General features: G+C 42.3%; 1 protein-coding gene across 5 annotated transcripts in view; it reads right to left on the reverse strand.

Moving 5' to 3' along the window:
- Positions 1–6596: 6596 nt before the first annotated feature.
- Positions 6597–18094, reverse strand: part of GAS7 (growth arrest specific 7) — a 104059-nt gene continuing 92561 nt past the window's right edge. For 4 of the 5 annotated variants that reach the window (XM_074888917.1, XM_074888916.1, XM_074888919.1 and 1 more), the window contains 2 exons: positions 15800–15898; positions 6597–15074 (listed from right to left, as the gene is read on the reverse strand). In XM_074888917.1, coding sequence (XP_074745018.1) covers positions 14961–15074; positions 15800–15898 — 213 coding nt within the window. In that variant the 3' untranslated portion in view covers positions 6597–14960. The remainder of the gene's footprint in view (positions 15075–15799; positions 15899–18094) is intronic. The other variant, XM_074888918.1, reaches the window with a different exon arrangement.

The following is an 18094-nucleotide window of genomic DNA, read 5'->3' on the forward strand; positions in this document are numbered from 1 at the left end:
GACTTGGGAAGTAAGAAATCAATTTGTTTCAGCAATAAAGACTGAGGAAAAGCATAAAGCAACAAAGGATAAAAAAGGCATTGACTACACATCTTCCTTCAATATATGTAAGCACCACAGCAACCAGGCAGTTAATTATACTCTTATGCATACAACTGTAACACATTTGTAGACATTTTCATGATAATATGAGCCAACATGAAAGATTCCTGAGAACTGTGAGCAGAGCTAAGAGGGAGTCCTGACCTGACTCCCACATTTCCACATTAACCACAGCACCATCCAGTAACTTTTCTCCCTTTTAGACTTCCCAGAAAGTGAAAGGGCAGTGAGAAGAGCCGCCGAAGCCTGCACCTGTGAGCAGAGAGCCATGACTGTCACCATGGTGGAGAATTCAGCTGAAAGACACCTAAGCAGCTGCTATATAGTCCTAGTCTCTCTGAGAAAATAAGCAGAGACAAATGATACAGTCTTAAAGCATTTGCTAAGTGTACAAAAAAAGTCATAGCTCTGTAAATAAAAAGACTGTTAACTTATGCTGTAGCTTCAGGAGACTGAGTGTTTGGTTTTCTACTTTATAAAACAGGAAGTCAAAGTAAAATCAGAGCTAGATGCTCTCATCCTCTGCTTTCAGGAACTAGTGAAAAAAACAGTGCAAACAGAGCATGCAGCAATAACCGGTGAGGCTGCACTGTTTGTCCCTACAATAAATACTTCACTAGTGCATGTTTGTAATTTTTTTTTTCATTTGTATAAGGACTGAGACAGTAATTTATACAACTAGATTCTCTGAGTAAGGAATATGACATTAGTATTTCTGTGGTTTAAGTCAAGATAGAAGATCCTGACTGCTGAAACTTCACTTGTGTGTGAGCTTAGTTCAATGTAAGGTGTGCAAATAGCATTTCTTGGGCCATTTTTTCTTGACCTTCAGTTCAGAAATTGCCATTGTATTTAATGAAACCACGTGAGAGAAATGGTAGTTGGCACCAGTGTAGCAAACTGGGAAAGATTACAATTAAACCAATTGCTTCAACTTTGAACATATGTTTGCTTTTAAGGGTCTCATGAAGGATGTGTATCACAATGACCTGTGAAGGTTCGAAAACACTTTCAGCTGATTCAGCTTGTAGAATAAGTTTAACTTCTTCATTTGACTCACAGCAGTAATGACCGCTCCTATTCAGTGGTCTTGCGTGAAGCCTTCCATGAGGAGTGCAAATCATCATCAGCATCTCTGACCTCACTATGTGGTCCCTTTCCAAACATGGCACCCTGTCATCCACCTGGCAGGTAGAGATACTGGGTGCTTTGGTGCTTCCAAGATTGTAGCTCCTCGTGATATAAAGGTTCAGCATCGCTTCTTCTAGTTATGCCCTACTCCTTGAGCAAGGCATCTTGTGCTGCACCACCACTGCTCCGCCCTAGAAGAATGCTTTAAGTGCAAGACTTTTACCTGAAATCCCATCAAAGATTTCAAATTAGGGTTAACCAGTAATGTTTGAAGTAAGGTATGTAATGAGGCTACAGATGTGGTATTGTCCTCCGCTGACCGTATGTCAAGGTCATACACAATGAAAATGATGCAGTTAGAAATGTCACATGGCACATCACAGGGCATGGCCTGTCATCTCCTCTTTCCTTGTACTGTTCCAAGTTGGGCTACACTGAGGCACTGTAGACTGATAATGAGCAAGAATGAGCCAATTATTGCAATAAAGCCAGATTATAGAAAGCAAGTGGCTTTCATATTTGTGGCTGAGCCAATGGATTTCTATGCTGTTGGGCTGTGCCTGCACATGGTCCATCACCAGTCCTGGTAATACACCTTGCAGTTTTCAACTGACACAGCTGCAGTTCTCTAAAGACATCCTAGTCTGAAGCCCTCTAAGGCAAAAGGGGAGGCACACTGACATCTGGTGTAAAAGATTGAAACATGCACTCCAAAAACTGCACCGTAAAATGCAGAAATGGCTTTGAACTGCAGGAGGGCGACGGGGCACTGGCAAATAATCCTACAGTTTCTCCTCAGGCAGCAAGTTGCTTAAAGAGAAAAATACATGGAAAAGCTATGCCTGACATAACATCATCTCCTATATTTTAAAAATAAACACCTAGAAGCAGTTTACCCTGTGCTCAGAACTTGTAGATTAATTTTCAGTGCTATTCTTTTGGTACTGATTAGATTGCTTGTTTCTCTGTTTGTCTCAATGACTGGTCTTTTGACCATGCTTTTGTCAAGCACCTGGTGTTTCTTGTCAGTAACCAGAATCGAGCTGGAGCCTCTCAATCTGGACTCTTTGGATCTCCAGTGTAAACCAGATCAGCACGGATCAGGTATAAATGCACGCAATCATAACAAGACAGCCGAGTTCACCCATGGGGCAGAAGCAGAAGAGTGCAGGGGCTTGCTGGGGCATGTCCTGTTTTAACCACAAAACCCAAGCAAACCTGAGCCTATGAGGGCCTCTGACACATTCCTGAAACTCACATTTTTTACTGCTTTGTGTTCTGCGTCCAGCGGTGGAAATCCCCATACAGCCAGGGAAAAGCGCCCAGACAGGCACACGCCTGGTGCTCCTTCCCCCAAACTCCTGCCACGGTCCATACAGCTGCAAGACCTTCCGCCACCGGAGGCTGCATCTGTGGCTCCAGCAGTGCTTGGAGTAAAATCTTTGGCCCAACAGTCTAAACATGTTTTAGAGTTACACAAACTTCTGACAGCCTCAGCATCAGAATTTGCAACTTGACTGTGTAGCCTGAATTACCATCATTTGCTTTTTTTTTTTTTTTTTTTTTTTTTGAATTTAAATGTTTCTAGAAGGAAGGATTTGTGAAGAAAATAGCTTTCCTGGCTTGTTTCAAATTCATGTGAGAGAGGAGGACCCACAACTGCAAGGTACAAAAAAAAAAAAAAGAGACATACAGGCAGCTGCACTTGAAAACTAAGGCAGGCTGGGAAAAGATGTAGAAGGCTGTTGAAAGGCTTCACAGCCCTGGACTTCAGATGAGTTAGGAGTGGCAATTTAAAATGAGCCTTTAGCTTCTTGGACATAAGCCCCTGTGCAAAATCCCAAACTGTGAAGAGGGAAAGAGGTGTTCACTTGCCAACTCAAGACTGGTACAAAGTTTTCTCTTACAAATGGGAAGCAATTAAATGTTCCTTGGACCCTGTTAAGTTTTACTAACCTACTGAGTACTGGGTTTGTATCAGACGTGAGTTAAGAAAGAGGTACACCTCGTGAAGGACTGGAGGGCCCTTCCTTCAAAGGAGGAAGTAATCACCAGGCACTGCAACGAAGGACACTCTCCAGAGTCCAGACCTACATAAGCACAGTAGGGCAGTGTTTGCTGTCTCTTAGGCAAGCAGGCTACTGTTGATAAAAGACTGATTTCAATTTTATCAAAGCGGGAGCAGTGTTGGGAGTCTAGACACTCTGAAGACTTTCTTGTTTGGGAACTGTGGGACAGTATGAATGAGCATATGAGAAAAACTTGCAGATATGCCATTTTGTAAGGTAGATCTACACAAACATTTCATCTCAGGTAGCAAAGTATTGGTTTTATGTCAAAAGGATGAGTCCCAAATAGTACTAACAGGTTGCAAGGCTTTCCAGGCTCATGGGTTATATTAAACATCCACCTACAATGTACGCGGGTTGCAGGAAGTCCCTGTCTGAAATAAAAAAATACAAGATTTTCTTCAAACCAATTGATGGGGCTTTTATTGTATAGGTCACTGCGGACTACACAGTCTTACACCTGAAACAGGTATGCCTGAAATGCTGCATTTTTCTGCAAGTTGCGTGACAGTCCAAAATCAATAAAATCAATAATCAAAATATAGTATACAGCAGCAAGAGTTAACACTTAGCTTCAACAGAATAAGACAAATGTGGGGTGGTATCCGCAGCCAACAAAGCAGATGCCTAGTCCTGAAATACTCTGTGTAAGACCCTCATGTGGCCATCACTGATTGTGTGCCTATGTAATTTGACTGCACAAGTGCGATGCCTCTGTGGCAGCCGCCCCCTTGCACAACAGCCAGAATAAAAGATCTGGCCACGTCCGGGCTGGCGCCGTCTGACGCAGCACAGTCTGCATTCATTGCACTTCTCAGGTCTGTCGCAAACAAAACCTGTGCTGGTTAAATTGTTTTCCTTTGAGTTGCAGGGGTCAGCTCGTGTTCCCCAGGTCCTGTTGGATCTTCCTCCTGTTGATGGGGTCTTCAGTTCATAATCTGCCTGACAAGGGACTTGGGAAGGGGCTATAGGCATCCCACCCATGGCACACGCCGAGGAACAGCAACACAGGCAAGATGTTTTGTGTATGCCCCAACCACTCCACAGCTACACCTCAAACAAAGCACTTCCACAGCTGGACCTTTCCCAGGTCTCAATAGTCTGAAAGACCATTTCTAAGCAGGGTTACCAGTCACCAGTGCCCTTCTCAGAAAAGTCCAGCTTTCAAAACAGACAAGGAATCCACACCACCTCCCACCCACAGTGACAGCAGGCAGCGCTGCACCCTGCCAGGGCTTTCCAACATTGAAAAGCAAAGCACTAATTCACAGCACTCCAGCACTTTACTTTTGAAAACGCTGCTCAGAACTACTCTCAAACAATTTATGCAAATCCACCCTAACATGTCCCACCCCCTCCTCAAGTGGGAGGAATTTTAACAGTTTGTTTTGCTTCTTGGGCATTTAGTATTTCTTTGCAACATTCCTCAGCAGTCTACTGTACCTCTTCCCTGAAGCTGGAGCTGCCTCAGTGCACGTGATCTTGACTGCAGTGCAATCAAAAGCCTGCCCCTCACAGTTCTCCAGTCACTTCAACCACTGAATAGCTCCAAAATTCTGCCTTCAACAAGACAGTTAGTCCACCCCTGAAGGCAGGGAGGACCCAGCACTTATGCAGTGCAGGTGCTCTGAAGAACAGCATCCAGAGCAAAATCTGATCCAAGGCAATGGTGTGCACACAGCCTCTGATTTCTACTTACACTTAATATCTGCAGTAAGAACAACTTGGGATTCCCCTAACATACTGTCCAGTTTACCACATAGAAAACTTGTATTTATCTGGAGATTTCAGCACCAGATTGCTGATCAGGGAAACAGCAGACGATGCAGACTGTATTGACATAATTTTGAGGCACAAAGCACATCTACACCCAAAAGTGGTCTGAAATCAAATATCTCTGATTCCCTTGCACCTTTCCTCCCACTTCTGAGGAACGTGAGAGGGTCAAAGGCTTAATTGCACAGTGGAATCCAAACTGATTTTTTAATTATTTTGGTTGCAAAAGTCTAGCACAGGTATTCTTGTGCAGAATGGAGTAAAACATCCTGCCCTTTACATGTAAATGTCGCAAACTGCAAGGCTGCCACCCTGCTACTTCCACCGTCCACTCTGGTCCTTCCACTGTTGTTTTTCTGAGCACTGGTGCTACACCAGTGTAGCAAGTAAGTGTCATGGCTTGTACAGTAACTCCCCATCTTGGGTTTCAAAGTTGTATCAAAGTCCTCTACAAGTGAAAATTATTTCTGTTGGCAAGTTGCAATTAAATGTACAAGGAGAATTGTTAAGTATTCACCAAACTGGTCTATAACCATGCACCAACATCTGAAACAGCGTTCTGATTTTTTTTTTTTAACAGATTTAGGCTACTTCGGGCAAAGTGTAAAGACTGGGCTGTGAAAATAAGCTTCCACCTGGAACTTTTTCAGTGTCTTACCTTTCTTCTCCTCTTCTGAGAAGAGTGTGCACACCTCTGCAACTACTTACCACATCAGTGTACAAACACACCGTGGAGCTGCAGGATGCCATTCTGCAGGTGGTTGCAAAAACTCAATTTTTACAAGAGTTCAAAACGAGACAAATTCTTAGAAGGAAGCTCCACTGAGGTTTATGAGGGGTGTGGATAATGCCATTACCTCCAGAGTCGCACATTGCTGGGAAGTTGGGCTCATGTTCTACAGAACTGCAGCACCCGCTTGCTCTAAGCTCTGCTTCTATAGCAGTATCCCACGCTGGTCACTTTTGAAGACAGTTGTTGGATTAGACAGGATTTTGGTAAGGCTGATTTTGACTTTGTTAGAAAACCTGCCAGCATGCGTGATAACTCAAATATTCGAAGTAGAACAATTTATTAACAACAACATTTTACAACAGTGTTTTCTCTTCAACTAAGCTTCAAGATGCATGTGGAACTTGCAGGTAAAGGACTGACTGGGTGTAGAAGACTTACAGATCATTGAAAACATGCCCATTTCATGGCAGCTGCTTTCAGACTGATCACAGTCAGCTTCCCTGCTTGTTTAAAAACAAAAACACTTCACTACAAGTGTTTCTTAAATTGATTTCCTATAAAAATGAAATTTTAGGGACTGTATTCATCTGAATCTCATGCAAAGATCTGGAAAGGATAGGTACAAGTAGATTACACCCACATGATGTGACTGCAAATTCAAGCTGCATTAAGCTGGTACCAACAAAGCAGTACATGTGCATTTGGCACCTCAGGTCTTCTTTGATGATACTGCATTCAAAAGGAGTGTGGCTTTGGTAGGAGAAAAAGCAACAGTGTAAAGACAATTCCATGCTCAATGTGTCTCTGTACAGTTTATTTTACAGGAGATGAGATGAGCACTGTGGTGCATATAAACTTGCAGAACAATATAGGAAAATACAGTTTAACCATATGAAATTGTTTTACAGTAAGACAGAAAAATTATGTATAGGAAATGCCTTCAAGACTGAAGGACAAGATCCACAGCTGACAAAGTAGCTTCCACAGAACTCTGCCAGTTTACCCAAGCTGAAGATCTGCCCCTTAAATCTTTTCTGCATTCAACTTCTTAAGTTCAGAAAGTGACTCCTTCATGTATCCTTATGGAACAAAAGCCATCCTATAATTTGCACAATGATCCAAGATTTACTAGTTACCCAAACAGAGGCTGCATGATACATTATTTGAGGGGTCTATTCAGCCAAAATTTATGGGAATTTATAAAATTTCAGTTAAACATCTTTAAAAATAAATCATTAGTAATGGCAAAAGACAACTTTCCTATAAATTTAGAAGTATTTAGCAAAAGTTACACAAAAAGGACCAAATAACCAATTGTATTTTAGTAGAAAACTGTTTTAGTGTATGACTAGTGATCTGGCCTGCCTTTGAAGCCCTGTTGTTAGAATGTCTGCAAAACTGCTCGGTGGATTTTTCATACTGTCTTGGGCTGCTGAAAGAAATGAAACCATCTAAGAAGGAGAAGAAAAATATTTGTCCAATACTAGTACCTGCTTTTTTCATAATGGATAGAGGTTACTGTCCCTGAAGAGTGTTTTTGACCTGCTGGAGTAAAAGAGTGGTAAACGGACATCCAAATTCCTTAGGCTATTCTGAAAATCTCCACTATCACATCAAAAAACTCCAAAGGAACAAGGGCTTTCAGGTCAAGCATTCCCAAATTCAAATGACTGAGATTGTCATGTCATGCAGATGCGAGATCCCCAAAATCACTATTCAGCTTTAGACTTCCAGTACCAGAAAATTTCTTCTCAGCAACTGCTTTAAAAAAAGAGTCAATTTTTTTTATTTTACACAATACAGGCCTCCTTAGGCCCTCAACTATTTTTATGCAGAATTCCCTGCTTATTCTGCTGAGCCCTGATTCTACTGAAGGATGTGTCAGAAGATTAGGTTAGCCACACTCCTTCAATGCAGTTGCTTTTAAGTCTAACATTTTGTACTCCATTTCCAGCATTGAGAATTTAGGATGACTGTGCTGGACAGTAAATGATCAGTGAGGCAAAGGCAGGTCTGCTGGATATGTGGATGTCCTAAAAGAGTGTACAGGGGAGAGCAAGGAAGGAGGGTTGAGAATCCTGCAGAGATCTGTGTATACTGGCTGCTCCTGAGTTTTGGAAATTTGCAGGGTAAATCTGTGTATTTTACACGCTTGTAGCAGATACAATCTAAAAAGGCACTTTGAGGGGAACTACTAGCAGAATTTTAGTAGGGTTGTGGTACAAGCCATTACTGTTACTTGTTAAATCAGTAGCCCTGAAAGACTGCATATACTCAAAATTATAGTCTTGTCCACTCACTGAACCTGAATACAGCAGCTGAAAAGCTTTTGTTCTGAATATCCACTGAGTTTGTCTCTTACGACGCACCTGAAATAGTTCAACTTAATGTAAGTTGAGGAAATTAAATTTGAATGTTTCAAATTTAAATATTTTTTCTGTAGTTATTATGCAGTTAACCTAAGACTTTTTATTGGTCTATGAAAGATTTTATCCATGTACAATTCTTAGAATCAGATGCATCATTAGGCACAAAAGGTTTTTGCCTTGAGGAACGCATGGGATTAGAAATTTAAGTCAAATTGTGCTATGTGTTGGTCCCTTCAGAAAAAATGTCCAGGAAGGAAAAATAAAGTGTGACTAGCACAAAAAGGAGTCATTGCACTTCCAAACCTGGTGGCTAATAAGAAAAACCCAAACCAAAGATAACCCCTCCTAAAAGCATGCACCTACCACTCAGAAAATATCCGAAAGCATGAAGTCTGGTCAGCACATTAAAGCAACAGAGCCTTTCTATGAAAATTCAAAATTAAAGAAAAGATCCTGAAGACTGGCGTAACTCAGTGATGGAGGGTTGGCTACAGTAACGACGAAGAGGAAAAAGTAAGTATTGAAAGATGCACATTTATATGAATAAAATCTACTATAAGACAAAACAATGAGTATTATTTATACAATAGTGCTTCTCAGGAAAATACAAGGATTTACTGACAGGAAAGACTTCATCACCATTACGCACAGAAAGACTGTGTGCTCCAAGCTCTTGGAGAATACGTGCATGCCAGGCTTGCCACGTCTCTGCCTGACTCACGGTCAGTTCAGTGCGAGGGCACAGGACATCACAGCACTGCCAAACGCCAAACACTATTCTGTAGTCACCAGTGTGGCATTGCCACATACCGGTCTCCCACTGGCACAACCAGGAGCTAGTCAGAGAGCCCTATTATCAGGCGATAGCTACAAGGGAACATTTCATCACCGATTTTCATGTGCTAAGCAGAATTTGGAGCATGATGAGCCTGTTACTGGACCCATCAGGGTCTGAGGGAGATGAGTGCCTTGTGTTGAGAAGCTCAAATGCCACTGGGGCAGCTGAGTATTTTCCTGCCCTATGTTTCTGTTTCTAATTTGAATCTCTCTGTGACTATTGTCCACTGGATTAATTAAAATGTGACCAGCAGAGTCCCCTGGTAACATGTCAGTGTCAGAAACCTCTGCTGTGCAAAGAAGGACGCCTGTCAGCCATTCCCTACCACGGCAGGGAGGAATGCCCCCACAGCAACCACCATTCACAGCAACGCTTCGGCAAACTCTGTGACCTCATTCTCTACTGCAACACATGCTGGGTAGCAAAAAGCCTACAGACTTTCCAAAAAGATCTGTGATCAGGAAAGTTCATTATTTTGAAAACTGCCTTTTTGACACTGTCTGTTGAAGTCTTGCAAAGCAGAAGTGTAAGGGAGACCAGGACTGCCTCCAGGACACCAGACTCTGACTGCCATCCCTGGGAACAGATCCAGCAGGCTGCACTACTGCAAAAGAGTACACTAGCTACTATAAAATAGCAAGTATGTTTTCAATTCAGAAGGAAGCAATCAATTGATCACACCAAGAAGTCACATCTACTCATTCCAGGGGGACCTTCAAGGTGCTGGTCTGGATTTCTTAAGGTGCTTGATAGTGAAGGGCCCACCTGGGTAAGCAGTGCTTTTTTTCTCCCTGTGTGTGACTGAAGAAATAGATGGGCAGAGCTACTTTTCCATTTCATTTTGGATTTGTTTTTTACAGCTGCATCAGAATTTGAGCTGCAGGCTCATGGTCTAGAGCTGCGCTCCTACCACAGCCTGACACATGGTCACTCGTGGAGCTGCTGGGAACTGCACATATAGCAGCTAGTTCTTATACATTAAGTATTAGAGGTTCTCACTTCTTAATGTTTATCTTATACATGTACTCAATGACTAAGGAAAAAAGAGGCTTGTGCATTTCTATTTGCTAGCCTGATTTTCAAAGTCTCTCATCACCTACACGCTCCCTGTTGTGTTCTGAGAAATCTCTTGAGTGCCAAGCACTTCCAAAGAGCAGGTGAAAAGTGAAGTGCACATTTCTACATAAAGAGTCTAACTTACACCAAATATTTAAATAATGACATTAAAAACAGGGGCAAATTTAAAGAGGTTCTGAGAAGGTCTGAGAAATTATGACTGCTACTGAGCATGTAAAAGTTTCCTGTGAATGATTCACAGAAATTTCCTGTTAGAAAAAACCAGAAAAACCCAAACAAAAAAGAGGTGATCTGTGCACAGTTCACTGTCACAAGATAGCTACGTACACTGACATTACAGCATGGGGCTGTCAGTTAAACAAAAAGTAACTAATTCTGCATCATGAAACTGCGCAGATGCATAAAGGGTAAAGAGAACCAGAGCACAAGTTTGCATGCTGCCTGTTATGCACAAAAGAAAGAACAATTTCAGTATTTACTGTAACTGTGCAATACCCCACAGCAGTTCAGGAAGGGCTGCACAGGGGACAAAAGTGTTCTAGAAACATAACAGGGATTTCCTTATGACTTTCACTGCTTTTAGGGTATTTTAACATTTAAAAAAAAAAATTAAAGCTATCTCTGCAGATCTCAGTGACAAATACTGAAATAACATTCCCATAAGAGAACAACTGGCCTTTCAAAAGATGTTCAACACATAGAAGGGATGAACAAATGCGAGTTACAGACATGAGTGAATCTGGAACAGACTGGAAATCTGAGAATTAGGCCTTTTTGGATGTTGCTCTATGAAAGCAGCTGGAATCTTGCCAGTGATGGGAAAAGAGTGCACTTGGCCCACGTGGTAGAAGACTCATCGTTTTCAGCTCATTAACTCCAACAGGAATCAGCCAACAGCACTGGATCCAGAATGAGTAATATGTTAGGAAATAAGCTGAAAGAACACCTTACAGAAAGACTTCCAACAAGGACTCTCTATTGAGTAAACTATGCCAGAAGATGGCTTTGAAGACATAGGTGGGCTCGTATGGATGATAAGATGTTCTCATTCTGTATGGTAGCTGAGGTTACAGCTGGTAAGTACCTTGTCAGCTCTGGCACCAGAGTCAGGACATTCAACGGATTTAAAGTCATAAGAAATCACAAAGCCCTTGAGCTCAGACAAGGGCCAAAAGGCTCTGGCTGAAGCAGAGGTCGCCAGGGAGACAGAGGCTTGACAGCACAAGTATGTGCAGCATCCCTTAGACAAGGAGGGAGCTCTGCAGGAGTGGCAGGACTCCTGACACAGGTGGCTTCAACAAAGACCTGGGCAAGCAGAGCTACCAGATAACAACCAGAGGCAAATTCCCACTAACTGTACCCCTTCAGGTGAAAGCAAACAGTGCTAATCAAAAGCTCACCTTCTGCTTTATGTTCACAGATCCATATGAAGATATGACAGCCTCATCACTCAACAAAAAAAGACTGATGCCGCAGTGACTAAAAGAGTACAAACTTGCATCAAGTGTGTGAGCCCACCTGCCAGACGAAACAAGATGACCCTTAAGCTCATACCTATGGAGGCAAAAGACTTACTTTGCTATTCCTGTTAATCAGTTATGTTGCAACATCATCATGCTTTTCACATGCTAGCTATTTTAACATAACACGAAGCTTGATCTTGCTCTGGAGAAGAAGCTGTTTGGGATGAGCTACTGCATGAGGAAAGACTGGGTTCAACTGCATTTTTGCAACTCAATGGAAGATGTATAGAATAATGCTGAAACTCCAGAAGTTACCTTGTTAGGAACAAACATGAGGGCAGGCACCCATGCTTCCCTTCAAACATGCCACTACCTTCTTTGAAGATGTTATCTGTTCAGAAGCACAGGGGCTCCAGCACTCCCTGACTTGTAGGGCATCACACTGTCCAGGATCCATCAGCCAGAGAAGTGAATGAGGCAGTGATCCCACTGTCTGCAGTGTCGTATCACAAGGGAATATCACCTTTTGCAACAAGTAAGATGGAAATTGTCTACAAGCAACAGCAAAACTTCCCTAACACTTCCGCAGATTGCAGATGAAAAGTCTTGTAGAGGAAGCATCTCACCCATTGCAGAGCAGCACTCCACAAGAGTTTGCTGGGCCTGGTAAAAATTAACTGCCAGGTACAAGTGCTCTCCTCAGATTATTGAAGTGAGAGACACAGACTCCATCAAGAGAATTATCACTCTGTGGAGTTCACACATTCCTGCAACATTAGTAGGAAAACTGTCTGGAAATAAAACAAAAGGGATAAAAAAAATTTACCAGAAAATACAGCTAAGAATTGAGAGCAGCTTAAATACACCTTAGCAGAGGAACCAAAATACATTTCAGTCCTCAGAGAAACCTGTACTAATGGACAGTACTTCCAGTCCAAAATAGATAAAATAACAAACATTTTTAAAGAAAGAGAAAAAATAATGTGTAATTGATCATAGATTATTTCAGATACTTACTAAGGAGAATACTGGATAAAGTGCACAACTAGCTAGGTTTTGCAATCAAAACAAGAGTGTGGTGAGGTGTCATCAAGATTGCTCATTTTAATCTACAATGCAGCTTCGAATACAGGGGTTGACCTGAGATGCAGCTTTTAAGTACTCTATTTTTGGCCACTGAAGTTTTGACAGCTCACCCTGCACCTGTGGTTTAAAAAAAAAAAACAACATAGAAGAGAAAAAGTGACTCTCCTCCAAAGTGCATGGTAGAGATAGGAAAACTATACATTAGTATGTCAAAAAAAATTAATAGGACAGAGAAAGAATCAATAGGATGACTGAAAAAGAGCAATCATCACAGAACTTCCCTGCTTGAGCAGCAGGAGTCTAGGGAAGCATAGGCTCTAACAGAGCTGAAGGACTATGTGACACTTAAGCAAACCCTGTTTCATTTGTATTGCAATGGTCTTTACAGGAACTTAGGTGACACTCACATAACAGTGTGCTGGATTCCTACAATACCAAGAATAAAACAGTAGTTGCAAATTCAGAAGTGTGTAATGGAAGCACAGTACGGGAGCTGTCACACCAGGAACAATGATCCTGAGCATGCAGTTGTCATGGCACTGCACCTGCCAACGTGCAAAGGTTTATAAAGGTTAATGATGCAGCAGAGAAGGGGGTTGTGGAGGCATTTGCAAGACAGGAATGAAGCTATGCTGGTAGAGAGACGGTTGAGAAAAAGGGAATAGGAAAGTGCAACAGAATTCAGTTTGAAATAACAAACCAGAAAAACAATCACTGCAGCAATGTTGAAAATGTGTTTCAGATAAGACTTCTCTGTGTTTCAGTTTCTATTTGTAAAGGGGAATGTTAATTTTCAGTGATCTAATCACAGCACTTTGAGGCTGCTGAACAAAGACCTAGAATAGCAGCAGACCAAAAGAAGGATGCAATTTTGGTGCTGGGGAGAAAATGATGGTAACAATGAGATAAAGTGGAGCATAATTGTGGATCAAATGAAATAGTATGGTTTGGGAAATTGTAGATAACAACACAGTAATCACTGAGTAGGGGCCACAGTGATGAGAATCAAGATTTCTGCTGAGCAGAATCTTAAGAATCTTGGCATTGTGGCATTGTATGAAACGCTGCAAAATGTATTAACAGCAACACTTAATAATAAGAGCAGGAGAAGAAAATTAATACCTTTTCAAAACCAATCTCCAAACCACATAACTACGTGCCAAGTGCAGTGTTGAATTTTTGGTAGTTTGCGGTAAGGGTAACAAAGGGTACACCTAAGGTTAAGAATCTAATGGTGCAGAAGTGCTGGGCACCTACATCTACGTTTAATGCAATCTAGCATGCCAGATTCATGGCACCTTTGAAAATCAGGCTCTAAAAGATAAACCCCGCAGTTTAGCTGGACAAACCTGGTACTTAAAGACACCTAAAGGCTGTGATATTCACCTGAAGGAACCAACAAAGGGCAATTTAAACCTGGATCCCAAATAAAATGTTAGAGGACTGTCTTTAAGGAGATTCTGTGAGAAACATCTTGCATAAGCAGGGAAGGTTTTGAACATCTCATTTATTCCTTGATATATAACCTCTTTCTGTCATTGAGGGCACTCAGACAGCTAATGAGGTAGGTATAGCACAACCAAGTCTTCCCTGATAAAACAGTGATGGTAACACTTTCAACCTTATTGATTGGCCTAGAACAGAAATCATGATGATAACGGGTTTATGCATCCCTGAGAGGGAGTATAAAACAGGAAGAACAGGAGTCTTCTCCATACATTTTGGGAGAAGGGCCATCACTTCACTGCCACGGTGGGAAACTGTGTTATACAAAATAAATGTATTCGCACAACAGTGCTGCAAGATATGTGTGTTTTATAGATGGGGGAGCCAGAAAACTGACTTGCCTAGGGCCATGAAAGCAGTCAGTGACAAACCTGGGATTCATGATCAGGATTTCCTTGCCTCCTGCATCATGTTCAAACAGTTATCTACTTGCTGGCCAGAGGCTCACTGCATGGTTGTTCTAACATACTGTATAAAGATAGTCATGCAAGGGATGTAGCACAAAGTCACTGAAGAACAGAGCTCTCTCTGTACCAGAAAGCAGATTTCTTCTGGAAGCTGCGTGCAATTGGGAATCTCTGGTGGGAAGCACACATCTGGTTTCTTCACCCTGGAATGTCTGGTGCTTAAGGCTTAGCACAATGAAGACCATTTTAATGACTCAATGTAACAGAGATAGCCCATACAGGCATAAATTACAAGGTGTCTGGTAGTGGAACAACCTTTTCCCTATGCTCTTTGACTCTTAAAATAAAACAAACATTAGCCTGGTTAATTCAGTGGACTCATCACACAGAACTATAGATCAGTCTATATTTCCATGTCCACAGGTCGGATATCTCCAGTTTTGTGTTCTTTTACCCACAGTTCCCTGTCTTTGGCAGGATCCACTTTCCGAAGCAACTGATCCACGAGCTCTACTGTCTAAAACGAACAAAACAAGAATCAAAACGTCAAGGGTGTATTTCAAACAGAGGCAGTCATTGCTCGAAAGTTAGAGCAGCTATGGGCACACCTATGTTGCATTTGCAGACAAGTGAGAACTGCACGTACGCGAGACTCAGTGGACAACAGCCAGATCTGAACGTGAAGCCTCATAGCGGGAAGCAGAGAAGAGGCAGACTTTTAATGTCAAGCAGAGACAGGATTCCTATGCCAGGCATTGGCCAGTCGATCTCTTGACTCCTGTCCTGCAATCTGTACCTTACACCAAATACAACCATGTACTGAGGTCAGCATACATCCTGGATATTTTAATATTTGAAAACTAGACAGTTTATTAATAAGAAAAAAAATATATACTCTTCCCCAACAGTGAAACTATTTGCCATCTTCCTTGCAAGAATAGCCCAAGGAGTAGTGCATCAAGCTGGCAGAGCTAATAATGGCTCACGCTGGCCACATGTAATTCAGTTCCTTGTGTCTTCCCCAGCAGAAACCTGTGACCCAGCAGTATGAAATGTAACCAGGATCAGAGAGTCTTAGAGGAGCAGGAGGGTGGCAGTACAGTACTGCTGCAAACTAACAAGCTGACCACATACACTTTCCACATCTCCTTTTCATACAGGTCAGTCAGATCAGGATAGGGACCATTCTGCTCAGCTGAAGGGCGGTAAAGACCAAAGGGACTGAACAAAAAGCACACTTACACTTTGGTTGAACATGTCTGTCTCATGCCGCAGCTGTGTATACTGGCAAAGATGCTGCCGAATCATCTCCACCCTTTCAACTTCTAGTCTCTCAAGCTCCTGGATACAAAGAAAAACAAGCCCATATTTTTCTTGGAAGCTGAACTTGAAGGCCCAGGGAAAGGATAACACACAAAAGGTTGCCAGTCATTGTGATACTACCCCAGGGTCACACTTTGAAGCTGAACTCTGTGGTTGCACATCCCCCTGATTTGCAGATAATCAGAGACAGCAAGCAACAAAAGATACTTCAGCCTGAGCCTAACAACAGAAAAGAAGGTTGAAACCTTTCCAAAACTGAGACAACCAAGGCAAAGAGAGGAGCTGCTGTCTTCAGGGAGGCTGCAAGAAGAGGGAATCTGTTTCCTGAAAGAAGCTTTGCATGCTTTGTTGCTAGCTCCAGAAGTTATAGTGATTCCTAGGGGAAGCAGGAGACCACATTGGGGTGTATGGCTCAGAGGGCCTGACTGCCCTCGGTCTAACCAGACACCTGTAAGAGCAGTTTTATCTGTTCACCAGATGATGAGCCGGGACAAGTCTCCTCCTCGCTCAGCTGGCAGTAAGCAGACCCCAGCAATGCTTCAGTTGAAAATGCAGGTGATTTCTAACCTTCCTCCTGACTTTTTCTGCCTCCTTCTTCTTCTGGATTCTGATATTATACCCAAAATCTGCAGGTAGTCCTTCCTCATCCATCTGAGCAGCAGCAGTGGTAACAGCGTGCTATGGAAGTCTGCCTTTAAAGACATACACTGCAATGGACTTTGCTGTATCACTAGAAAGCTCTGGATTCACAGGCACATCAATGGAGCCAAACCTTAAAAAACCTGCCTTCAGAGGGCACTGCTGGTGTCCACTTACTGGGCATAAGGGTGGAGAGCAACCTGAGCATATATAAGCAGGCAGGCTACTACACTGCCTTCCCCGTGCTGTCTACAAATTGTTAAACTTCTTTTGGAAAACAGATTCTTCATTACAGCACAAAAATCTCCAGTGGCAGGCTATCTGCCTGGGAAGAAAGAAGAGTAAGGAGCTTATGGTATGGATAATGCTGAAACAGCCTGAGCTCCTATTGCTGTTGCTGGTTGATGTACTGCCCGTATGGAAAAAAATGGCCCGTTTTGAACTCAGGCTCCCTTACTTAGGGCACAGATGTGCAGAACCAGAAGGCAGAACCCAGTGTGCTGGTGTCAGTAAGCATGCCATATGCAGAACGTGCATTCTATCTGCACCAAAAACTTCAGGGAGGAAGGTACGCAAGAAAACAGAAATCTTTAGACCTCGACTCTCTCCACTTTCTATTGCATATGAACTAATCTGTATTTGAGCCGATCAGATGCAGACTGTTTTTCAATTTAGATTTTATATTTATGTATACCAAGACTTACCTTCAAATGCTTCTCAGCCTGAGTTTCAGACCTAACAAATCTGCTGTGCAGCCTGCAGGCTAGGACTTCCCTCTTGAGCTATCTACTAGTGCCCTTCTGAGTCATACTTCTCCGAAAACAAATATGCAGGTAACAGCTATGCCTGGCTGTATCAGGACACAGTGGCACTGATGGTCAGCGTCATTTGCATCAGTGAGAAACCATGAGTGAAGGTAAGAGGAGAATCAGATCCCTTATGTATAGGAATAGCCAACTTTTTCCTCTCTTGTTCTGCTTTTGGGAAGACGTCCGCCTCCTGGTTTTCCACTCACCCATCTGCCTTTATTTATTTACTGCAGTTTAAATATTGCACTGACACACTTCCAAGTGCTGAGCAATTTATTATCCTGCTTCTTATTAGGAGGAGTTTACAGTTTTGTGTTTGTCCAATGAGAAAAATACATGCAAAAAGACATTTATATTTCCCCACTTTTGAAAGCAATTGGCTGTTGTCCAGAAGGGCTCTAAGGAATGACATAAGAGAGGAGCCCTAAAGCCAAAGTACAAGTATGTCAAGGAATACAGCACATCAAAGCTGTATCTTGGCATCTTGGTGACTAACCCCAAAGGTGTAGGTCCTTAGGGTGAATACTGTGAGCTCCATTATCTTCAGAGAAACAGAACAAAAGGCAATTAAATCATGCCTCTTCTGAGCTGGCAATCCTCGAAGAAATTGCAAAATCATGGAACATAAAAATTCATTAATGTATAAAGGGATTGAGTGATTTATCACGTTTTACCATGTCTTCCTTGTGCATTACTTCACCCTTCCTGGGGACAATTCCAGCATCCTGGCCCCTAAGCAGCCCTGAACTGCCTTAATGCCTTCTAC

This window comes from Strix uralensis, chromosome 19 (assembly GCF_047716275.1).
Source record: "Strix uralensis isolate ZFMK-TIS-50842 chromosome 19, bStrUra1, whole genome shotgun sequence".
Classification (NCBI taxonomy): domain Eukaryota; kingdom Metazoa; phylum Chordata; class Aves; order Strigiformes; family Strigidae; genus Strix; species Strix uralensis.